Source organism: Aquarana catesbeiana, linkage group LG10, assembly GCF_042186555.1.
Source record: "Aquarana catesbeiana isolate 2022-GZ linkage group LG10, ASM4218655v1, whole genome shotgun sequence".
In the NCBI taxonomy this organism is placed as follows: domain Eukaryota; kingdom Metazoa; phylum Chordata; class Amphibia; order Anura; family Ranidae; genus Aquarana; species Aquarana catesbeiana.
Genome location: NC_133333.1, coordinates 242,399,152 through 242,425,367, shown reverse-complemented (window position 1 = coordinate 242,425,367; position 26,216 = coordinate 242,399,152). Strand labels below are relative to the sequence as shown.

Below are 26,216 nucleotides of genomic sequence, written 5' to 3'. Positions count from 1 at the left end.
AGGATCTATTATGCAGTATGTCTGCTACCATGCCTCACTGTATACAATTAACTTAAAGATGAGTTCCAGAATTCCAGGTGTGAATATTTTAACATTGGCCGAGTTTGGACAAGTGCAAATACACAATATTACCAAAAGTATTGGGACACCTGCCTTTACACGCACATGAACTTTAATGGCATCCCAGTCTTAGTCCGTAGGGTTCAATATTGAGTTGGCCCACCCTTTGCAGCTATAACAGCTTCAACTCTTCTGGGAAGGCTGTCCACAAGGTTTAGGAGTGTGTCTATGGGAATGTTTGACCATTCTTCCAGAAGCGCATTTGTGAGGTCAGGCAATGATGTTGGAGAAGGCATGGCTTGCATTCTCCGAGAATGAAATTGTCCAAAATGTCTTGGTATGCTGACACCTTAAAGCGGAGTTCCAGCCAAAAGTGGAAGCTCCGCTAATCTGACCCCCTCCGGTGCCACATTTGACACTTTTCGGGGGAGTAGGTACTTGTCCCCACTTCCGGGAGATTGCACCGCAATCTCTTTCAGAAGTTCGGCCCCCCTCCTCCTTAACCCCCTGCCCCATTCAGAAAGCGCAGCGCGATTCACGTATGCACTGTAGGGAACTGGCAGTGAACCCTCTGGTTGTTATTATATATGCCAAATAGGGCATTGGCACAGTACTGGGGCCCCTGTGGCCCTTGGTGCACCCTTTGTTATTATACACTGTTACACTGGGATATGGCACAACAGTGGGGCCCCTAGTAAATCCTCTGGTTGTTATTATAGTCATACTGGGCTATGGCACAGTGGTGGGGCTCCTGGGGCTCTTGGATAACCCTCCAGCTGCTATTATACACTGCCTGTGGGCTATGGCACTGCATTGGGGCCCCAGTGGCCCCTATGAACCCTCTGGTCGTTTTTATACATACCCTTTCATACAGGGTTAAGGCCCAGCAGGGGGGGCAGTGGCCCCTCAGTCTGTTATTATACACTGTCATACAGGGTATTGGCATTTAGCACAGCAGGGGGCCCAGTGGCCCCTCAGTCTGTTATTATACACTGTCATACAGGGTATTGGTACAGCAGGGGCCCCAGTGGCCCCTCAGTCTGTTATTATACATTGTCATACAGGGTGAAGGTACAGCAGGGGGCCCCAGTGGCCCCTCAGTCTGTTATTATACAGTCATACAGGGTATTGGTACAGCAGGGGGCCCCAGTGGCCCCTCAGTCTGTTATTATACACTGTCATACAGGGTATTGGTACAGCAGGGGGCCCAGTGGCACCTCAGTCTGTTATTATACACTGTCATACAGGGTATTGGTACAGCAGGGGGCCCCAGTGGCCCCTCAGTCTGTTATTATACACTGTCATACAGGGTATTGGTACAGCAGGGGGCCCCAGTGGCCCCTCAGTCTGTTATTACACACTGTTATATAAGATGCTGAGCTGGCAGCACTGGGACTGTAAACCCCGTGCATACTGGGGACATGACACAGTAGTAATATTGATGATCACAGTAGTAGTAATATTAGCAATGGATGCTGCAGCCAAGCAGGGTGTGCCCGTGTTGCAGAGCATCACTGAGGAGGATGCAGGGAATGTCTCCCGCCCAGAGGTGAAGCTGCCTCAACTCATCCCCTAAGGCGGGGGGCGTGGCCGCTCCCCGTACCACACCTCAGCCCACAGTGGGCGGGAACGGGCTGCGTTCCACAAGCGGCCAATCGCCTCACCCAGAGAGGCCGGCAGAAGGCGTGGCCGGGAGGCTCTGGGACGCAAACGTTGCAGGGTTTTGGTGTCGCGGTGAGAGTGGGCGGGGCTGGTCGCCGCGGTGCCCGCAGACACAGAGACGTTTTCTCAGCAGTACCAAGCCGCCATCTTAGCTCGGCACCGGAGAAGCGGAACGGGGACAGGGCACTCGTCTGGTCGGGAAAGGGAAACATCAGGAGAGGAGCTCGGGACTGACCCCCCCCCCCTACCGGAATAGTGAGGGAAGAGGAGGGGGAAGACCGGCACCGGCTTATCACAGCGGGGTGGAGAAGATGCCCGGGATGTGGCGGTGTTCCCCGGCCTGCCTGCTGCTCATCACCGGCCTGCTGTGCGGGGCTTTGGCCACTAGAGGTGAGCAGAGAGGGGAAAAGGGGGCCCTCAGGGTGTGTCCTGCTTAGGGGCCACAGAACCAGGGTCACTAGAGGGCAGCACAGCCAGCGCTGGCTGCTGATTGGTTGGGTATCTGGGGGCCATTGGGGACCAGGTCTGTCCAGGGGCCCCTTGGTGGCCCCTATGTTCCAGGAATCACAGTACTCCTGGGATGTGATTGTATGTAATGGGGACACTGAGATTGGCACTGTGACCCCCCCCTTCCCCCCCCAGGACCATTGATGACCCCCCCTCCCCCCCCCCAGGACCATTGATGACCCCCCCCTTCCCCCCCAGGGCCATTGATGACCCCCCCTCCCCCCCCAGGACCATTGATGACCCCCCTTCCCCCCAGGGCCATTGATGACACCCCCTCCCCCCCCCCAGGGCCATTGTTGTTCCCCTCTTCCCCCCCCAGGGCCATTGATGATCCCTCCCCTCCCCCCTCAGGACCATTGATGACCCCTCTCTCCCCCTCCCCCCAGGGCCATTGATGACCCCCCCTAGGGCCATTGACCCCTCCCCCAGGGCCATTGATGCCTCCCCTCTCCCACCTCCCCCCGTGCTATTGATGACCCCCCTCCCCCCCAGTGCTATTGTTGACTTCCCTCTCCCCCCCCCTTCTCCCCCCCCCCCCCCCAGGGCCATTGATGCCTCCCCTCTCCCCCTTTCTCCCCCCCCAGTGCTATTGATGACCCCCTTCCCCCCAGTGCTATTGATGACCCCCTTCCCCCCAGTGCTATTGATGACTTCCCCCTCCCCCCAGTGCCATTGATGCCTCCCCTCTCCCACCTCCCCCCGTGCTGTTGATGACCCCCCTCCCCCCCAGTGCTATTGTTGACTTCCCTCTCCCCCTTTCTCCCCCCCTCTTCTCCCCCCCCCCAGGGCCATTGATGCCTCCCCTCTCCCCCTTTCTCCCCCCCCAGGGCTATTGATGACCCCCCTCCCCCCAGTGCTATTGATGACTTCCCCCTCCCCCCAGGGCTATTGATGGCACCCAGAATATTTTGGTTTTTACATGAGGGGGGTCTGAATATTCAATGTCTGGGAGGTGGCTGTCTGAAGATCACACCCCCCCGGTTTTTCTGTCTGTGGCCCCGATAATGAAAGCGGAATCCAGTCTAAACATGGGATACCCCCAATATTATCAGGTGCCTGTATATAATATATAAATCCTGTATAATAATAATGCCTGTGGTGGCACCGGGATCACCGAGGACACTTCCATCCTGCCGGGCCCGATCTGTCCTGATTTATTGATCCTGGTGTCTTTTCAGGGTCAGGGGTTTATGGGGCATGAGGGGCCCCTCTGAGCACCAGATGATGCCAAGCATGTCAGCACTGATTATTGAAGTGGTGCCCATAATATTGGCACATTGCAGTCCTGCCTGTCATAGTGTGCCCAGTGGTGGTACCAGGGGATGTCTTATTACACCAGAGGCCTTATTACATTCTCCTAGGGCATTTTTTTTTTTAGGGTGAATCCTGCTTGGGGGTAACTGGATAAAGGTCTTGATGGTCCCTGGATCCCTCTGTGACCCTCCTGATATGGGGACCTGCTGTTCTGTATACAGAGGTCTCTTGATGTCGGGGAATAGCCAGTATTCTATGGTGGCCCCCCAGGTACTAGAGAGAGGAGGTGTACATGTCTGGAACACCTAGCATGACAGGTCTATCCTGAGGTTTGCCAGCTCAGATTAGACCCTCTTCATAGTTTTGGAGAATTTTCAGGGGCGCTGTAGGTGGGGGTCAATGTATGAGGGGCCCTGAATACCAGATGATGCCAAGCCTGCTCAGATGATACCAAGAGCTGATGATTGATGTGATGCTGGTCATAACGGCACATTGCGGTCCTGATTGTCAAAGTGGCTATTTATGTCCCTCGAAATATACACTTGTTTGGGTTTTTACATCGGATTTCTGAATATTATAGGACCAGCCTTTGCTCAGAGGTATCAGGGGATGTTCTACCACACCAAAGGTCTTGGTACATTCTCCCTGGGTCCCTCTGTGACCCTCCTGATATCAGGAGCTGCCATTCTGTATATGGGGGGGTCCCTAGTTGTCAAAGAATAGCTGCTATTCTCTGGTGGCTCCTGGAATTCAGAGAGGGGATGTACATCACACTTGTTTTACCTAGCATGGCTCGTCCATCCTGATGTTTGCCAGGTCTGATTAATCCCGATGTATAGTTGGAGTTTTTTTTCGGGGCCAGTCCTGCCGGAGGTCACTGGTTACGAGGCATGAGGGGCCCCTGATCATGCCAAGCCTGCTCAGATGATACCAAGGGTTGATAATTGATGTGATGCCGGTCATATTGGCACATTGCGGTCCCGACTGTGTCCAGTGCCATTTATCACCCCCAATATATACACTTGTTTAGATTTTTACATGGGTTGTCTGAATGTTATATGATCAGGAGGCCATATCTGTCTAAAGATTATATCCCGAGTGTTCGTGTATGCCCTCCGGTAATGAAAGTCAAATCCAGTTTTAACATAGGCTGCCTCAATATTATCAGATCTATACATGTGATGGTACCTGGACTACTGAGCAGGACATGTCCATCCAGTGGGTTGGCAGGTCAGATTAATCACTGCTTATGGGGCATGAGGGACCTATGGTCACCTAAAGACCAGATGATGTCCCACCCGCACCGAGATGTGCCTTGGCTGGTGATTGATGCGATGCAGGTTATATCTACACATTGCAGTGGTGGTGCTAACAGATCCCCTACCACACTAAAGGTCTTATTACATTCCCCCCCCCGACCCCTTAGTGACCCGCCTGATGTTAGGAGCTACTATTCTGTATTTGGGGCTCCTTGGATGTCAGAGAATAGCTGATGTTCTATGATGGCCCTCAAATACTTGACACCTGGATTATCTATCTTGACAAGTCCATTCGGAGGTTTGACTAGTCCGAATAATCTCTTGTAATAATAGTCCTGGAGTATTTTCAGGGTAAAACCTGCTGGGGGTCACTGGTTAGAGGCATGAGGGACCTCCTGAGCACCGGATGATGCCAAGCCTGCTCAGAATTTTTTGGTGACTGATGTGATGCCGGTCATATCGGCACATTGAAGTTCTAGTGTGCCCAGTGGCTATAACCCCCAAAATATACGCTTGTTTAGGTTTTTACGTGGGGTGGCTGAATATTTTTATGAACAGCCTTTGCCCATTGGTGGTGCCAAGGAATGTTCTACCCTACCAGATGTCTTGTTACATTCTTCCAGAATGACCCTCATAAGAGGACCTGTCGTTTTGTATATGGGGGTTCCTGGATGGCAGAGAATAGCCGGTATTCTGTGGTGGTCCACAGATATTGGAGAGGGGGTGTACTTAGTGCCTGGCAGGTTGAATTTATAAAATATATGCCACTTTAGGTTTTTATATTTGGTGTCAATATTTGGTGACCAATCTGTTTCAGTTTTTTGACCGCTAATAAGGAAGGATGAATCCAATCCTAATGTGAGTTGCCATCAGTTATGTCATAAACATAGGATGGCACCTGGATTACCGAACATAAGTCCATCCTGAGGTTTGTCAGGTCTGATTAATCCCTATTTATGTTTTTGGAGTCTTCTCAAGACACATCCTGGGGGGGGGGGTCACTGTTTACAGGACATGAGGAACCTCTTGGTACTCTATTACCGTACGATATCAAGCCTGCTTGAAGACATTCCAGGGCTTATGACTGATGCAATATTGGCATGTTGCGGCCCTGACGGGGATAGTCTGCCCAGTGGCCATGTATGACCCACAGAATATACGTCTGTATATAGGTTTTTACATGGAGTGTCAGAGTATTGCGACCAGCCTGTATATGGCATCCAAACAATGTCCTAGCAGTCCAGAGGTCTTATTATATTCTCCTTGGATCCCACCTGATATTAGGACCTCCCATTCTGTGTTTGGAAATCCCTGAAAGTCAGAGCGTAGTTAGGATTGTATGTTGGCCCCTGGGTACCAGAGAGTTTTTTGCACATTGCTGAGCTGACTGAAATAGAGTGGTCAGTGATGGTACCAGGGGATGGCCCACCACCCCAGAGTGACCTGTTAACACTTTCAGCGCTGCACCAAACAAGACTATAATATGGTGTGGTTCCCCTGCTGGTGCTCGGGAAAGAGGCTGCTGGTATCCCCTTTTTACACATCCGGAAGTGTCCGTAAGAAGGGTATGAGATGCTGCTCAACCAAGCCATGTTGGGTGTAAATGACGGCCTCATCCAGCGCTGCTCCACTGACCACACCCACTGACACTTTTCGCTCTGCCTACTGGGGCTTAGTCACCGAGGTGGAAGACAAGAGCTCCTACCTCACACCTCTGACTAAGCCCTGGTGGGTGGGACGAAACAGGTCAGGGGAGGGCATGGTCAGGTTGATTAAGCAGCGTTTTATACCTTTCTTGCTGCCACCACACCAGATGTCTTATTACTTTCTCTCCGGATCCCTCTTTCACCCTTCTGATATCAGGACCTGCTATCCTCTCTCTAGGGGTCCTTGGATATCAGAGAATAGCTGTATTCCATGGAGGCTCCTGGATACTGGAAAGTGCGCATGCATGGTATCTGGCAGGTTACATTATTCCTGGTACAATCCCTTGACGCTCTGCCTCTTATTCTCATCCTTGTGTTGCAAAACATTGTAAAGCCCTATAACACCTGCTTCCAGAAGCCTCTGTCGGTAATTGTATAGTCTATGCTGTGCGTCTTCAGAAGATGCCTAAAGAAAAGCTGAAACAAAGTCACTGACCTTATCAGAGAAGATCGCTGCGTTTTTACAGCGTACTGTCCTGTGTTGGTGAAATCCCAGGTCATTGTTGACTTCTTCAATATGTAGAATTTGGATTGGATTCTGTACATGTAGAATTTGGATGACATATTTAGTATTTCTGGAAGTACTGAATCAATAAAGGACGTTTTTGTTGTCCGATTGCTAACAAAATCCCCTTTATGTAGCCATCTTTAGGTTTGGTGGGGGTGGGGGGGTCCCTGTATGGCCAGAGAAGCCTGATCTTGTCGGCACATTCCCTGGTGCCTATTTGTGGCCCTTGTATTATTAGTACATCCCAGCTACACACACACTGCATTGCTGCTCTTGTAGGTCATCTCTTAGGACGTTCAGCCCTTTCCACCCCATCCAATGCAAAGGAGCAACCCCGCATCCTAAAAGGGATGTACTGTATAAAGATTGCATCACAATATTCTAGGAAATGAAGGAATGCCATCCTCTGAACAAGTCTGTAGCTATTATATGTACAGTTTGGAGGACGGATGTGTTTTCTCTGCATTCTTTTGATCATATTTTATTTTGCCTTCAAAACCCGCAGACATAAATATGTATAGATTTCATCGTGATGTATCACATCTATCAGTGCGATTCCTGTTCTCATTCATTTTGCTAGAACTTTGTATTTTTAGATCAGTGTTTATCTGCTTGAGCTCCTCCCAGTTTTTGTGAAAGCGCACACTTCATTGTACGGTTATAGTTATCGATTGGGAAGCCATGCTGACACTTTTGGTCCCACAAATTTTTTTTATTAGTGCAATTCGGCAATTCGGTATAACCGGAAGCACCAAAAATCAGGTGAAACCCTTTTTTATCAGTTCAGAGAAGATTGAACAAGAGGATATGTGATTGGTTGCTGTGGTGCACTTTGCATGCTGTTTGTTGCCATAAGGATTGATGTTAGTCGATCGCTACTAAAAGTCGTATGGATTTTTTTTTTTTTTTTAGTAAAGCAATCTTTGCAGTTAAGGCTAAACAATTTGATCTGTAATTCTGAATTTTTCTTTATCCCTCTATGCCAACAGTTGCATATCTTTTTCTCTAGAGGTGCACCGAATGGAAATTTTGGTAGCGAAACCAAAAATACAGGATACACTTGAACACGAAAATGATAGTTTAAAAAAAAAAAAATAATAATATTTTTGTATACAATGTAATATATTTGAGTTTTTTAAATTCATGAATTTAAAAAAGTCAAATATATTACAATTGTATAAAATGATATAGCTCTATCTATCTATCTATCTATCTATCTATCTATCTATCTATCTATCTATCTATCTATCTATCTATCTATCTATCTATCTATCTATCTATCTATCTATCTATCTATCTATCTATCTATATCTATATATAGATATATATAGATATATATATATATATAAGAAGGGTCGCTGGTTCGAATCCCGACCATGACACTACCTGCCTGGAGTTTGCATGTTCTCCCTGTGTCTGTGTGGGTTTCCTCCGGGTACTCTGGTTTCCTCCCACACTCCAAAGACATGCTGGTAGGTTAATTGGATCCTGTCTAAATTGTCCCCTAGTATATATGAATGTGAGTTAGGGGGACCTTAGAGTGTAAGCTCCTTGAGGGTAGGGACTGATGTGAATGTACAATGTATATGTAAAGCGCTGCGTAAATTGACGGCGCTATATAAGTACCTGAAATATATATATATATATATATATATATATATATCTATATCATTTTATTTTATACAATTGTAATATATTTGACTTTTAAAATTCATGAATCTTAATGAATATGAATTTGTAGGCCATTATCGGCACCTTTAGCGCAAGAAAAATGCATCTCTTTAAATTCTATGGATGTCTTCGCACTGGCCCATTGCGCTTTCATTGTGTTTTTTTTTTTTCCTATATATTTTTTTAATGAAAATGTCACAATTTTATTCTTATTTTTTTGTCACGTTTTTTATTTATTTATTTTGTACATTTAAAAAATAAATAAAAAAAAAAAAGTGACAAAAAACTAAAATATAATAAAAATAGTCATATAATATAAATAATTAAAAAACAAATATTTATATTGCATGACTATTTTTATTAATAAATATATATTTTTTGGTTAATATATTTGCTTCGAGCAGGTTAGACCGTGTTTGCGGGTTTTATCTGCTGTAACATAAAATTGTTTATTTTTGGAAGGGCCAGCTGCTTGTAGATTGTATTTTTTTTTTTTTCCTCCCAGCCTATTATTGCTCTGTTTGTTCCTGTGTTGTATTTGCAAAGCTGCACCTCCCTCCAAGATTATTTCCCCGATAGCTTTCCTGTTTGCTGTGGTCTGGAGAAGTCAATAGATGTGTGTGCTGGTTACTCAGAAATCTGTCGTCAGAGAGACCTCATCTGTGGTGCGCTCTGATTCATTAGTCCCCTCCCTGGGGAACGGCACATCACACACACACACACACACTGATTGCGGGTGTCACAGGCATGCATTGTGCCTTGTATCCTGGGGACCGATGTGGAAGGACCCGGCGGTGTTAGGACTCTTGTGTAGTGACAGGCTCTGGGTTGTAGGTATACGCATTGCAGACCTTCAGATGATAGATTTCTTCTTCCTTCCCTGAAGGACTTTAGGCCACGTTTGTTGCAAAGGAGCCCTTACTTTACATGATCGCTATAATAAATATGGTGCTCCTATATTATGTCTTCACGTAATTTGTCCCTTTTTTTTTTTTTTTTTTCTTTTCTTTTATCCTGTGTATTTCTTGTGTTTTTTGTTTCTCTTGTCTTTTTGAAAAGCTTCATTTTTATTATTAATAAAAATGCCTTCCATGTTGTAAAGCGCTGCGCAAACTGTTGGCGCTATATAAATCCTGTATAATAATGTCAGAACTGAGAGTTCGTACCGCCATATGCGAACCGATCTGGGGGTGTCAATAACTTTGTATTGACACCCGCAGTAGCTCGCGTATGGCAGTGTGAACTGCCTGCGAGTCAGGAACCTGTGCGGATTCTTGCATCACACCAGTGTGAACCGAGCCTAAAGGCCCTATATAAAATAACGTTTATTATTATTTTATTGCTGTGCAGCCTGTTTCCGGTCATACAGTCCATTTCTGTAATTTTTAAACATGTTCCGGAGAACTAAAATGTTTTTACAAGGGATGCATTCATTACAGTGTGGATAATAAAAATCTATGATTTCCTTTTTTTTTTTTTTTTTTACAAAATTACATAGAACCCCCAAACATTATATGTTTTTTTTTTTTTTTTTTAGCAAAGACCCTAGGGCAGTGATGGTGAACCTTGGCACTCCAGATGTTTTGTAACTACATTTCCCATGATGCTCAACTACATTGCAGAGTGCCAGAGCATCATGGGAAATGTAGTTCCAAAACATCCGGAGTGCCAAGGTTCTCCATCACTGCCCTAGAGAATACAATGGCGGCATTTTTAGCTCGCATAGTATTTGCGCAGCAATTTTTCAAACACGTTTTTTTTTTTGGAAAAGAAAACAGTTTCGTGCTTTAAAAAAAAAAAAAAAAAAACAGTAAAGTTAGCCCAATTTTTTTGCATGATGTGAAAGATGATGTTACGCAAAGTAAATAGATACCTAACATGTCACGCTTCAAAATTGCACACGCTCGTGGAATGGTGCCAAACTTTGGTACATAAAAATCCCCATATGCGACACTTTAAAAATTTTTACAGGTTGCGTGTTTTGAGTTACAGAGGAGGTATAGGGCTAGAATTATTTCTCTCGCTCGCTCTAATGTTCGCGGCGATACCTCATGTGTGTGGTTTGAACACAGTTTTCATATGTGGGCGGGACTTAAGTATGCGTTCGCTTCTGTGTGGGGCTGGGAGATTTTCTGTGATTCTGCCATTTTTTTTTTTTTTTTTAAAACAAACTCGATTCACGATTCGAATCGAATTTTTCTTTTTTTGGACACCGCGCCGGTCCTGAGGAGCTGCGGGCAGGAGTTTTTAGGCGAGGCCGCGGCTTCGGCCTAGACTGCGGCGTCCAGCCTCGTGGACTAGGCCGAAGCCACGGCCTCATCTAAAAACTCCTTAGCACTGGTCCTGATGGGGGGGAAAAAAAGGAATCTAAAAAAATCGATTTGCTGAAATTTTGAATCGATTTGACCTCTCAACTCGATTCAAGATTTAAAATTGATTTTTTTCCCCAGCCCTAGTGAGCACACGGGGACAGGGGCACTTTACAAATTTTTGTTTTTTTTTATTGTTAATTTTACTTTACATTTTTGACACTTTAAAAAAAATTTTGATCACTTTTATTCCTATTACAAGGAATGTAAACATCCCTTGTAATAGGAATATGGCATGACAGGTCCTCTTTACAGAGAGATATGGGGTCAATAAGACCTCACATCTCACCTCTAGGCTGGGAAGCCTGAAATTTAAAGAAAAAAAAAAACAAAAAAACCGATCACGGTTTCCCAGCCGAGGCGGCACTTTTTTTTTTTAATGCAGAGGCCCGGCGTGACGTCATAACATTGCGCCCGGCCTCCGATGATCATAGGGACTCTATCTCTCTAGAAATCTTTATGATGAACATCCGGGGTCGGTGGATCCGTTCTCCAACTCGCCAATCGCAGTGGAATCACCGGCTGAAAAAGCCGATATTTGTGGGGGTATATCTGTGATGCCTGTAACTACAGGCATCATTCAGATATACCCCCACAAAGCCAAGGACGTCCTGGGACAGCCAGCCGTTGGCAAGTGGTTAAATTAGAAAAATCAGATTTTTTTTTTTTTTAATTGGATTTAAATCCTCTTTTTTATTTTTTTTCTTAAATTTATTTTAATAAAATGCTTTTGGAGTAAAACTCTAAAGATAGTTTTTCTATTTAAGATACATTAATAATTTAGTTTATTCAGCATGAAATGGAGCTTAGTTATGTAGCATGAGGCTGTATATTCTGCAATATTTGGTAAACTCATTTAATGAATTCAAGCTCTGCAAGCCGAGATAACATGCACTGGCAATGTTATTGTTTTAATTAAAGTGGAGTTCCACACAAAAATAGAACTTGTGTGGATTCCCAGCCCCCCGGGCACCTTTCAGAAAGGAGGGGGGAGCGGGTACCTGTCAAATCCAGGTATCTGCTCCCACTTCTGGAGAAAGATCGCCGCAATCTTGTGCAGCAAACTACGGAATGTCCAACGAATCCCCCCCCCCCCCCCCCGCGCTGCCTTCTGGGAGATGCACAGGTCCCAGAAGACAGCAGGGACTATTCAGAAAGCGCAGCGCAACTCGTGCATGCGCAGTAGGAAACAGGCTGTGAAGTCGCAAGGCAACTAGAACTGAGGGACGGGTCGGCTTTGGGTGCCGACATCGCAGGCTCCCTGGACAGGTAAGTGTCCTTATATTAAAAGTCAGCAGCTACAGTGTTTGTAGTTCTTGGGTTTTATTTTTCATTTTTTTTTTTTTACCCGAGCGGAACTCGGCTCTAAATAAAGGAATTTGAGTAATTCTCCACCTATGTGTAATTAACCTGACAGCTTCTTATTATTCTAAATATGAAACCTTCATTTTGTTTGCAAATATTACAATATCTCTGATTCTGCCTGCAATCCTGAATGACGTACAAAGCACAACATGCAGCGCTCATTTGAGTGCCGATCTTCTTCAATGGCACCCCAAACGCAATGTTGTCAAGCAACAGGATTTTGCGCCAATCGTGACAAACCGCGTCCTCAGGAAATTCAATTGGGCTTGTCGCCTGCAAAAGAGCAGGAACTTCTTTTCGCATTCAAGCGAATGGGCTGGCCCTTTTGCGACACGCAGATTTGTGCTGTCATCGCGTGGCAGGAACGCTTGCTCCCGCTATGTGATTAATGTGAATGGGCGGGGCCTAACCGTCTTGATCCTCAGCGTCACCTGGAATGAAACTGGGGGGGGTGAACTCCAAAATGGTGCGTTGTCACCAGAACAGGAATAGAGGTGAAATCTTCCAATGGGGACACTTGTGACAGCCAAGAGGGGATTTCCCCCACATGGGGAAGATTTCCACTTACTTCCTGTGAAGAGAAATCTCCCTAGTAAGGAACACAAAAACCTGAGCGCAGTTCTAGAGCCCATCTCCAGGACAGAAGTGCGTTTTGCTCGGTGTAATAAACTGCAGTCTAGTCACTTCCAGCAAATGTGTTGCTGTATTTATAGAATGTTTTTGGTGTTGGTTAAATATATATATATATTCAGCCTTCCCTGCAGGGGGTTGCTTTTATTTTTGGATTGTATTTTCCCATAATGGCGAGAGTCTTGTGACTGAGTGGAGCCGCCATAAGTGGAATGCATTCTATGTATTGTTAACATTGGCATTCTACTCCTGCTGTTTAACTGCTTCACAATCGCAGAGCCTTGCAGAATGTCAATGGTGATTTTATAGTGGAATTTTTCTGCTTTTTGTCTGTTGAAGATTAGCACTTTGCCTGATCTTTAATTTTTGTTTTCATGTCGCGCTCTGTTTAAAGGGTACCTTGTTTTAGCAACAATCACACCTCCCACACTTGTCAAATGATGTGCTGCTGGATTTAACATCTAATTTACCAATGTAGCTTTAACTAGAACCTTTCCTTCCAGCTTCCTGTCCTATATATGGCTGTGATTTTCTGCTGCAGTGTGTGTGCAACATGTGTGCGGTGTGTGTGTGTGTGCAACATGTGTGTGTGTGTGTGTGTGCAGCGTGTGTGCGCGCAGTGTTTGTGTGTGTGTGTGTGTGTGTAGGACTGGTGGGGGGTCCAGTTCTGGGTCAGGCAATGTGACCGAGATCCCTTCACTTCAAATAAATGCAGCTGCCGATCTATGAATGTGAAAGATGCATCAGCCTTGTACAGACCAGCCAGTTAGGAGATTGGTTTCTGGACCAAAAAAAAAAAAAAAGGTACCTACCTGGCACAACGTCAGTTGTCTGGTTAAAGCAGGGGGTAGGCAACCTGGGGGCCCTCCAGCTGTTGTGGAACTACATTTCCCATGAGGCATTGCAAGGCTGGCAGTTACAATTGCTCCCAGGGGAATGATGGGACTTGTAGTTCTGCAACAGCTGGAGGGCCCCAGGTTGCCTACGCCTGGGTTAAAGAGGAAGTAAACCCTGGTGGGTTTTACTTCCTCTTTGTTTCCCTGCAAAGGTAAAGCATAATGGGTTACTATGCATTGCATAGCAGCCCATTATGTATCACTTACCTGACACAGGAGCCTGCGATGTCCCCGATTTCCTCACTGGCAGCGAGCGTCCATTCTTCACCCCTCTTCCTTCCGGGGCCGCGAACTCCCGCTCTGTGACTGGCCGGAGTCGCGTTACGTCACGTTACGCCAGTCGCGGCATGACCCCAGCTTGAGACGGCACAGCGTGTCCTTTCAAGAGTGCGCATGCGCAGAAGGCGGCATCGTTCGGGGAAATGGTAAATATTTCAAGCACCTACAGGTAAGCCTTAAACTAGGCTTACCTGTAGGTGAAAGTAGTCTGTAAGGGTTTACAACCACTTTAAAGGATAACTTGTTTAAAGCGGAGTTCCACCCAAAAATGGAACTTCCGCTTTAAGGGAAGATGACCCCCCCTGACATGCCACATTTGGCATGTCATTTTATTGGGGGGAGCAGATACCCTCTTTTTAGAGGGTCCCAGCTCCCACTTCTTTCCGGCGCCCCGTGGCACCAGAAGGGAGGTCCCCTCTCCCCCCCCCCTCTCGGCATTCATCTGGGACACGTCACAGGTCCCAGATGATTGCCCAGTCACAGCGCGCGGCTCACGTATGCGTAGTGGGTGCCCGGCTGTGAAGCCACAGCCGGGTGCCCACAGTTACAATGCCGGGGCCGCAGAGAGGAGGGGGAGACGAGCGGGGCTTTGTTCCCCCCGCATTGCTGGACCCTGGGACAGGTAAGTGTCCGATTATTAAGAGTCAGCAGTTGGAGTATTTGTAGCTGCTGACTATTATTTTTTTTTATTTTTAAGCAGCACTCCGCTTTAAGCAACAAATCGCACCTCAGACACCACTCGAGCTCCGGAAGGTTTCCCTCACTACCTGACCAGGCCATTTTTTTTTTTTTGCTATTAAAGTGGTAGTAAACCCATTCATTAAACAGTTTTATTTCCGGCACGTGCCGGAAATGTAACACATTACAGGTATTTGCACCCCCCCCCCTCGCTGTCTGCTGGGAGACACACAGGTCCTAGAGACAGCAGGGACCATTCGGAATGCGCAGTAGGGAACTAGGAAGTGAAGCTGCAAGGTTTCACTTCCTGATTCCCTTACCGAAGATGGCAGCACCCGAGGACCGAGGGGACAGATCGGCTTCGGGTGCCGACATCGTGGGCGCCCTGGACAGGTGAGTGTCCTTATTTTAAAAGCCCGCTGCTGCAGTATTTGTAGCTGCTGACTTTAAAAAAAAAAAAAACATTTCGGCGGACCTCCGCTTTAAAGTGATATTAATCCCAAAAGCAAACATTTTATTATATTACAATTTACCAATTCTTAAATGTGATGGCTGCATTAGTTTTCTTTTTTTAGGCTTCCTTTCTTCTAATTCTACCTGATGATCCAGACAGTAATGCCCCGTACACACGGTCGGATTTTCCGATGGAAAATGTCCGATCGGAGCGTGTTGTCGGAAATTCTGACCGTGTGTGGGCTCCATCGGACATTTTCCATCGGATTTTCTGACACACAAAGTTAGAGAGCAGGAGATAAAATTTTCCGACAACAAAATCCGTTGTCGGAAATTCCGATCGTGTGTACACAAATCCGACGGACAAAGTGCCACGCATGCTCAGAATAAATAAAGAGATGAAAGCTATTGGCCACTGCCCCGTTTATAGTCCCGACGTACGTGTTTTACGTCACCGCGTTCAGAACGATCGGATTTTCCGACAACTTTGTGTGACCGTGTGTATGCAAGACAAGTTTGAGCCAACATCCGTCGGAAAAAATTCATGGATTTTGTTGTCGGAATGTCCGAACAAAGTCCGACCGTGTGTACGCCCTATAAGACTGTTGTTTTTCAACAGAAAAAGCTCTTTTACAGTTACAGAGATGAGATGAACTATTTAACAGACAGGGGTGCTTACACTGATCAGCTTTTATTGATGTAAAGCTTATATATCCAGAGATGCACCGAAATTTCGGCTGCCGAAACCTATTGGCTGAAAATGGTGTTTTGACAATAAGAGAAAAAGGTGCAGATTTCGCTGCAATTTTATAGTGTGTTTTTCATAGGTCACGTGACTGAAAGACCGTATCAAAAACATAACGCGGGTGTATTCTTGCTGCGTTTTCAATGCATTTTAATGGGGAAGTGCGTTTTTTGGTGCAGGTTTTTTTTTTTTTTTTTTTTTTTTTTTTTTTTTTTTTTACTTTTTTTTTTACTGACCAAAAATGCAGCAAGCCGGAAGCGCAACAGACCAGTGCGAAGACATACATAGAATTTTTCTTGAGCTTTTCTTGCACTAAAGGTGCCAATAATGGCGGAAAATAAATTCATATTCATTTAAATCCATGATAATAATTAAAAAGTTGAATATAATACAATTGTGTGTGTGTGTGTGTGTGTGTGTGTGTGTGTGTGTGTGTGTGTGTGTGTGTGTATATATATATATATATATATATATATATATATATATATATATATATATATATATATATATATATAATTTTTTTTTTTAATTTATATATTTTAAAAACTGTCAGTTTTGGTTTTTGGTCAAGTGCATCCTGTTCCCAAAAGGAAAGAACTGTTTGCAGTAGCAGATTTAGTTACATTAACCCCCCCAAGCTGACCATGCTGCTGTCCTAAAGTGCCCCCTGTACTTCTTCATCCAGTGTGGAGGCTCTCTAATAAATACAGGAGGTGTGTTACTGGCCAGATCAAAAACAGACAAAAAAAAGGCCTAAAAAAGAAAACAAATGCAGCCACCGTATCTAATGATCTGCAAACTGTGATATATGACATTTTTGGTTTTCATATCGCTTTAATAAAAGTTACTGAACAAGAAGAAGTAGTAGCTGTGTGCGGTCATTGTTGCTCAGCCTGTGTTTAGCGGTCTGTGTAGCGGCAGGCACGGCATGGCGTCCATTGAATGTAAGGCCAGGCAGGTAATGATCCTGATCTCTTTAGAGGGTCGGCCAATTTGCATGTTAACATCCTTCACAGCAGAAAATGGAAACAAAAGAGCCGACATTAGAAAAAGAAATAGAAAAGAAGGCGTGAACAATGGCATTGTTGTTGCCCACAGTGACCAGTGAGGATCAATCTTTTAAAGTGATTGTAAAGGCAAAAGTTTTTCAGCATTTTATGCATTAAAATAAAAGGCCTGTGTGCAGCAGCCCCCCTAATACTTACCTGAGCCACCTCCTAGACCAGTGATGGCAAACCTTGGCACCCCAGATGTTTTGGAACTACATTTCCCATGATGCTCAACTACACTGCAGAGTGCACGAGCATCATGGGAAATGTAGTTCCAAAACATCTGGGGTGCCAAGGTTCACCATCACTGTCCTAGACCCAATGATGTCCACGAGTACCTCAGACTCTCCCTCCTGATCGGCTGAGAGACTGCAGTGGCGCCATTGGCTCCCATTGCTGTCAATCAAAGTCAGTTAGCCAATGAGGAGAGAGGGGGCGGGGCCAGGCCACAGCTCGATGTCTGAATGGATACACAGAGCAGCGGCTCCGATCAGGTGTCCCCATAGAAAGCTGCTCGCTGTGGGGGCACCCAGCAGGAGAGAGGAGCCAGGAGCGCCGGTGTGGGACCTGAGAAGAGGAGGATCGGGGCTGATCTGTGCAAAACCAACTACACAGAGCAGATAAGTATAACATGTTTTGTTATTTTTATAGAAAAAACAAAACAAAAAACTTTTTAATTCCTGATAAAATAAATCGAATATAATTGGTCAGCATACACAACTCTTATTTTGTACAGTTATTTTTCCAAATAAGCTCTTACATTATTATCTGGTAATATGTAAAAGTTCAAACAGATGTGTTTCTTCCCAGAAAACATTCTGCTCTAGGAGTATATCTAGGCTGGGAGGAAAAGGTGTGACTATGTGAAAGGGGAACCTTTTTTTTCTTTGTATCATTTTTCTTTACTTTTTATATCAACCAGTCATTGGCCTCTTTTCATCTTCTATTCTAGTGAAAGACAGGAGGGGGTTTAACTGGTTTTGTTGGCAAGAGTGACACCTCTATAAAATCTTTTAGTGTGTGGTGGCATTCTTCTGCCACTGAAAGAGTTTAGAGGACACAATCCCACCACCGTCGGGGGTCAAGCTGTCAGTAGGGGGGGGGGGGGGGGTGCATAGCCGGGTGGCAGCGATCAAAATAATATCAATCAAGCTAGATTGCCTGATTGTATTTTTTTTTAAATTTTTTTTTGTCTTCTGACAGTGATGGAGAAAGAAACTTCCGTCGGTACCCAACTGTCATTTGCCGACCGCCCTATAGCACATTTATTGCTGAGGGTGGCCGGGCCGCGCAGGATCACGTGTGTGTGTGTGTATGTATACATGATCCTGCATTTCTGGGTATGGGGCACGAGTGCTCGCTCCCATTGTGATTTTACATAACGGCACCTGACTACATGTCTGCCGGCACCCGCTGAACGTTCGGTACACAGGGCGGCGATCTGCCTAATGTAAACAAGGTAGTTCAGAAGACAGGGATCCTGTGTTCCTGTAAAGCAGAAACACCGATCCATGTCTTCCACTAGTAAATGCACCTCCCCCACTACACTAAAACATTGGCTAGGCACACAAAATTACCCTTTTGGTCGCCCCTGATGTTAACCCCTTCCCAACCAGTGTCATTAGTACAGTGACAGTGCATATTTTTTGCACTAACCACTGTTGATGTCACTGGTCCCCAAAAAAGTGTCAGTGTCCGATTTTGTCCGCTGCAATATCGCAGTCCTGCTTATTTGGGGGATAGGGCTTATATTGCAGCCATCACTGACAATCACGCTAGGTCTTATTTTCGGGGAAACAGGGTGTGTATATATATATATATATATATATATATATATATATATATATATATATATATATATATATATATATATATATATATATATATATATATATATACATATATACATATATACATATATATATATATACATACACACACACACACACACACACACACACACACACACACACACACACACACACGGTATGTATATATATAATTATACCATAGTTTGTAGACGCTAAAACTTTTGCGTAAACCAATAAATATATGCTTATTAGGTTTTTTTTTTTTTTTTTTTTTTTTTTCTAGCACAAATATGTAGCAGAATACATATTGGCCTGAATTGATGAAGAAATTCAAATTTTTTTATTTATTGGAAATGTTTTATAGCAGAAAGTAGAAAATATTATTATTATTTTTTTTTTTGTCAGTCGTTTTTTGTTTATAGGGCAAAAAATTAATAATGCAGAGGTAGTCAAACGCCACCAAAAGAAAGATCTATTTGTGGGGAAAAAATGACGTACATTTTTTGTGTGTACAACGTCGCATGACCGTGCAATTATCAGTTAAATTAACACAGTGCCATATCCCAAAAGTGGCCTGGTTAGATGGGGGGGTAAATCTTGCGGAGCTGAAGTGGTTAAAGTAATTGTAAGCCCTCACATATACTCAGTGCAGTGACTTGCCCCAGGTGATAATCAGAGATGTAACAAATCCTTGTACATAAGTTGCACCTTTTTATCTGCAGTCTTCTCTTCTCTAAAGCCATTCAATGTCCTAGATTTGTAAAGCTGGTTTGAGCATTCAGAAAAAAGGGGGGTGGAGGACTGAAATGACACTCTGCAGAGCTCAGTGAGGAGAGCTCTGAGAGCTGATTGGAGGGAAGATGCACACACCCCCTTCACACAGGAACAGAGCTGAGGCTGTCAAACAGCCTGTCACCGTTTTTCTCTTGGTGTCAGGAAAACTTGTCAGAAGTGATTCACGCTGATGGAGGAATGAAGCTGAAGACAAAAGTGACACTTTGTGCTCTGGATTGAGACAAGTACACCTTATAGAGAGATATGCTTTGTTCATATTTTAGGTCTGAGGTTTACAACCACTTTTAACCTCTACAAGGAAAATAAAGCTGGGATCTTATTGGTTGTTCTGTTCCCGTTCCATCAATGTATAGTTAATTACACTCGTCATTTTATTCTAAATATCACGGAATGAATCGGAGCTTGTATTACATATACTTTGTGGGAAGACTGTTTAGTAACAAAGCGCTGAGTCACATTCACATCATCATCGGGGAGGTTTACATCGGTCTGTGAAGAGCAAAAATGTTTTTTTTGCCATTTCAAAGCCTAGAAAGCCCATAGAGGCCTCAGAGCTCTGATCACGGCTCAGTCCGGCAGGTAACTATTCCGCATGTCTCTGCTTGTAGTATAAGGCCTCGTGTACACAGGACATTTTTGCAGCTGCTTTTAGGGGCATCTAGCGACCTTTTTTTTTTTTTTTTCTCTTGCTTCTGAACTCTCCTCCAAGCTTTTAGCCACGTTTGGCTTTTTTTTTTTTTTTTTTTTTTTAGATTTTAGGAAGTGTTTTTACTGCAAAAATGCTATCGTGCTGGCTTTTTCTTTTTAAATTCCCTGTGTGCATGAGCCCATAGTACTTAATATTATAATTCCGGATTTATATATAGCACCAACAGTTTGCTCAGCACTTTACAATATAAAAAGAAAGAGAACATTTACATTACAATACAAGAGGGTGAGGAGGGACCCTGCTCTTGGGACCCTCCAATCTAATAGGGAGGACAAGCGGTACAGAAGGTAAGAACTGTGAGATGAGATGATGGAAGAAATAAAAGTTCAGTTGTTGGGCTTCATGTACACTGCTGCTGGTAAACGGATGTTTAGGCCCCTTTCACACCGAGGCGTCGGCAGTAAAGCGCCGCTATTTTTAGTGCCGCTTTACTGTAGTTTTTCCAGATTTTTTCGGCCGATAGCGGGGCGCTTTTAAACCCTGAAAAAAGGGTTAAAACCACCTGCAAATCGCCGCTGCAGCCGCTTTGCCGGCCCTTTGGTGTCACTGCCCATTCATTTCAATGGGCAGGAGCGGTGGAGGAGCGCTGTATACACTGCTCCAAAGATGCTGCTCACAGGTTTTTTTTTTAAACGTCCCGCCAGCGCACCGCCTCAGTGTGTTCGCACTCGGGCTTTCACACTGAGACTACCGTTTTTCAGACGCTGTTTTTAGCCCAAAAGCGCCTGATAAAACGCCTCAGTGTGAAAGGGGTCTTGGGAGCAGTTGGGTATTTTTTTTTCCCAGCTGCCCCTGAACTCTCCTCTGTTATCAGTACGCTGAGTCATTTAAAGTCGTTTCCAGGCAGTTGAGGTTAGGCCCGCTTTCACACTTGTGTGACTTGTCCTGCGACTTGAGACTGACAAGTTGTACCCCAAGATTTCCAATGATAACCATTCATATATATGCGACTTCAAGTTGTGCCGACTTTATTGTAGCCGTGTCGTTCCCCCCCCCCCAGAAACATCATTTCCTGCTTGTGTGATTGGCTCACCGATTTTCCCAGAAGTCTGATCCTTTTTTTTTTTTTTTTTTTTTGCATCTCCGGCAACAAATCATATCTAAGTGGGATGCAGACCCTACCACTTTCCTCATTAGAACCCTGCAAGTGCAGCAGCTGATTGAAAATTTTAAAAACACTTCCATATTCGATTCACTTTGCACATGGACACACGGCGCTAGTTCTTCGGAATAACAAAGGGTAGAAATCTGCAACAAAGTCCTTGTAATGTACAGAGATCACCCAAAGGGGAATGTTTATTGCTCAGAGTTACTTGTTAAGCTTTGAATATGAAAGAAAGAAGTCGATTGGCTGCAATGCACAGTTGCTCCAGTTTTGATAAATTTCCATTTTTGTATAACTCTCGTTTGCTTTTAGTCTCTTTTGTATCTGGGTCTGATTTGATCGTACTCCTTGTGACGTTTTGTTGCTATTGGGCTGTTTTTGGATCCTCAAGGAGATAAACGTGAACTTCAGACCTTTGAATACTGTCTGTCATACACTGACGTTTCGCACGCTGACGTTTTTTTACTTTGTACTAGCGGCACAGGTCCTACCTTTTTGTATGGAGGGGGGGGGGGGGGGGGGGCAATGGCCGTTTTGCCACATGTGCTCCACATTCTCTCGGGTCAGGAGAAGGTCATGACAGTTCCTGGTGGTCTGGAGGTACTTTCTGTGCCCGTAGACATCAGACAAGTGGGCAGAAGAAAGCAGACGGGCTTCTGGGATCTCTGAGGTCAATTACTTCCAGCTGACTGCTCTCAAGAGGAAAAGTTTCAGCACAAATGCCTTGTAAGCTGTATGAGCATCTTTACATCATAACATTCATTTGGACACTCAGACTCTAAAAATAAAAAATGACAGAGCTGCAGGGTGGATTTAATTTAAATCACTAGTGAAAAAGGCTTAGATTTAAAGCGGAGTTCCACCCAAAAATGGAACTTCCGCTTTTCAGATTCCTCCCCCCTCCGGTGTCATATTTGGCACATTTCAGGGGGGGAGCAGATACCAGTCTAATACAGGTATTTTGCTCCCACTTCCGGGCATAGATAGCCGAGCCACCCGTTGGGTATCTATGCCACTTCCGGCACCTTCTCTGTCCCCCCTCCGCTGTCTTCTGAGAGACACACAGGTCACAGAATACAACAGTGGGATTGCGCAGCGCGAATTACGCATGCGCAGTAGGGAACCAGGAAGTGAAGCCGCAAGGCTTCACTTCCTGATTCCCTTAACGAAGATGGCGGCGCCTCCACCCGAAGCCGACCCGTCCCTCGGCTCTCGGGTGGAGGCGCCGCCATCTTCGTTGCTGACATTGCGGGCGCCCTGGACAGGTAAGTGTCCTTATCTTAAAAGTCAGCAGCTGCAGTATTTGTAACTGCTGATCTTTAAAAAAAAAAAAAAAAAATTAGGCGGCACTCCGCTTTAAGACCTCTTTCACACTGAAGGCGCTTTTCAGGCGTTTTAGCACTAAAAAAAGCGCCTCTCAAGCCATCCTAGTTTGAAAGCCCAAGTGCTTTCACACTGGGGTGGTGTGCTTGCAGGACGGGGAAAAAAAGTCCTACAAGCAGCATCTTTGAGGTAGTGCGGGAGCGTTGTATGCAGGACTCCTAAACCGCCCCAGCCATTGAAATCAGTGGGCAGCGCTAGCGAAGCGCCTGTAAAGCTCTTCGGCACCGGCGCTTTTCGAGCGCTGGTATAGCGCCGCTAATGCTCGGGTGGTCTGAGTGTGAAAGTAGCCTTAATCATAATTTTTAGAGAGGAACTCGGCGGCTCCTCTTCTGACCCTCTGTTGACTCACCGACAGTCTCATTCACTTTAATGGGAGGGCTGGTGATGTGGCAGTGACACAACAAGGTGAGGGACGTGGCGACAGCAGGGGATTGGATTCCCGCTAACAGTCGCTGCCATGATAGATCTGAAATGACAGGTGCTCTTTAAATGTAAGGACTCATTCTTGCTGGTAGTTAGAATCTTTAATATTTGCAAACGAAATTAAAATTTCCTATTTAGAATAATAAGCTGTCAGGTTAGTAAAACAGCGATATAATTTATTTTATTTTTCAGAACCGATTCAATCATACAGTTTGTAGTGTACATTAGATTTGCAAAACAATGGGATAAAGGAATATTCCTGAACTTTGTTATATCTCATGGTTACTGTGAAATTGTGTGAATGCAGTGAATGTTATCTCAGCTTGCAGATCTTGGATTCATTGAATTAGTTTACCAAAAATGTAAATATTGCAGAATATACGGCCTCATGCTACATAACTAAGCTTCATTTCAGGCTGAAAAAAATTCAATTATTGTATCTTGATTAGAAAACTATCTTTAGATTTTAACTCCAAAAGCATTTTATTAAAATAGATAATATAAAAAACAAAAAGATTCCGATTTAAATAAAAAAAAAAAAAAATCATTGATTTTTATCCACCCTACAGATTCTCAGTGTACAGGCCCTTATGTGTTTTTTGGTTGTATAAATCAGCCTTTTTCAACCAGGGTGCCTTGAGGTTTCATCAGGGGGGTCTGGGCAAAATGCCTAAAAATTGCCCCATAATTGTATACAAGCCGATGGGTGGATAAAACATTATTTTTAGTTACACAAAGCCGCAGGTTTTAATTGTACACCATTACAACCTTCCTGCTGCCAACCTCCTAACGACCAATGACCTTATCAGTTGATAAGGAGGATGTCAGTTGCCTGAATACCATCCTTGTGCTGTGACCCTCCTTTGCCTCTCTCCATCAGCTTTGGGGTCTCATTAGTGAAGAGATGGAGAAGGGCAACATTGGAGTACTAGTCAGTACCAATGTGCAAAAGTGTATTTGCTTTGGAAGAATAAATCACCTCCAACGTGGGTGTCCTACGTTTATTGATGTTGCTGCATTATTGAAAACTATTAGTTAAATTATTAATTAGAATGGGGCGCTTAAGACTGTCCCATCATTTTGGAGGGGGCCTCGAGATTGTCCAAAATTTTAAAGGGTGCCTTGACTGAAAAAAGGTTGAGAAACACTGGTAAGAAATACCAGCTATAGCTCTATAGCTGTACCACAAAGCAGTTTTGAGGTTTTTCACCTTCTATTCATTAAAGTGGAGCTCCACCCACGTTTTTCACTCCTCACCATGCAGCACTAATGTGCTTCCTTAAAATGATTTGCCAATTTATTTATTTTTTTACTTGTTCACTTACCTGACTTATGTCTATATTTAATTTCACTTCCCCCTTTAGGGGCCGTGGCGCCATACATCATTTCCAGTTTTGCATTGGCTCCTGGGAGATCTTGGTCAGCTTGGCATGGCACTGCTCCCGTAACATTTAACATTGACATCTATGGAAAATCTTGGTCAGCTTGGCATGGCACTGCTCCCATAACATTTAACATTGACGTCTTTGGAAAATCTTGGTCAGCTTCGCATGGCACTGCTCCCGTAACATTGACATCTATAGAAAATCTTGGTCAGCTTGGCATGGCACTGCTCCCGTAACATTTAACATTGACGTCTTTGGAAAATCTTGGTCAGCTTGGCATGGCACTGCTCCCGTAACATTTAACATTGGCGTCTATGGAAAATCTTGGTCAGCATGGCATGGCTTTGCCATGTCAAGCTGACCAAGATTGCACCGCACTGCACATGCGCAAGATTGGCAAGTGCATGCTGGGTAGCCAGCATGTACGGAATCCAGGAAAGAGGAAACTGTGGCTTCAGGTGCCCACACTGGAGATGGCCGCGCTGTGCAGGAACTTCACAAAGTAAGAAAGTGATGGTGCACAAATGGAGAACTGGGCATAGTTTACAGCATACCTTTGTTACATTAAGGGCGGCACAGTGGTGTAGTGGGTAGCACTCTCACCTAGCAGTAAAAAGGGTCGCTGGTTCGAATCCCAACCACGACACTACCTGCCTGGAGTTTGCATGTTCTCCCTGTGTCTGTGTGGGTTTCCTCCGGGTACTCCAGTTTCCTCCCACACTCCAAAGACATGCTGGTAGGTTAATTGGCTTCTGTCCAAAAATTGGCCCTAGTATATGAATGTGAGTTGGGGACCTTGGATTGTGGGCTCCTTAAGGGTAGGGACTGATGTAAGGGTGTACTCACTCAGGTTGAACTGGATGGACTGGTGTCTTTATTCAACCTTACTAACTATGTAACTATATGTACATTGCACGAGGCATGAGTATTCTATGGGTATTTTTTTTAGCTTAAATGTCGTCATATTTCGTCCGGAACTCCGCTTTAGGGTGAAAAATCTTCTGTAGTGCAGCAGCCCCACTTGTACTTGCCTGAACCGTTGGGGCCGCTGCCTTGGGTCCTCATTGGACAGATTGATAGCAGCAGGAGCCATTGGCTCCCACTGCTGTCAATCAAATTCAGTGACATGGGAGCCACAGGGGGCTGGGCCAAGTTCTGCTGTCTGTGTCCATGGACGCAGCAGCAGGACTCGGGAGCGCACCCGCACGAGTACCCTCATGGAAAGTGGCTCTCTGTGGGGGCACTCGAGAAAAGGAGGAGCCAGGAGCGCCGCTGGGGGGACCCCAGAAGAGGAGGATCGGGGCCACTTTGTGCAAAACCCTTGCACAGAGGAGGCAAGTATATAAATAAAATAAAAAATCTAACCTTTTACAGCCCCTTTAATCTTTCATGTTGACTCAAGCGGGGGGGACTTAGACTTATTAAAGATATAATATTCATTATTACTGTCTTATGAACCTTGCTAGTTGAATTTCATGGCAGCAATGAAGTCCTGTAGCACCTTCCACCTCGTT

General features: G+C 44.9%; 1 protein-coding gene across 4 annotated transcripts in view; it reads left to right on the top strand.

Annotated features, from left to right (window-relative positions):
* Positions 1-1,752: 1,752 nt before the first annotated feature.
* Positions 1,753-26,216, top strand: part of CLSTN1 (calsyntenin 1) — a 128,080-nt gene continuing 103,616 nt past the window's right edge. For 3 of the 4 annotated variants that reach the window (XM_073603532.1, XM_073603531.1, XM_073603529.1), the window contains exon 1: positions 1,753-2,112. In XM_073603532.1, the coding sequence (XP_073459633.1) occupies positions 2,034-2,112 (79 nt within the window). In that variant the 5' untranslated portion in view covers positions 1,753-2,033. The remainder of the gene's footprint in view (positions 2,113-26,216) is intronic. The other variant, XM_073603530.1, reaches the window with a different exon arrangement.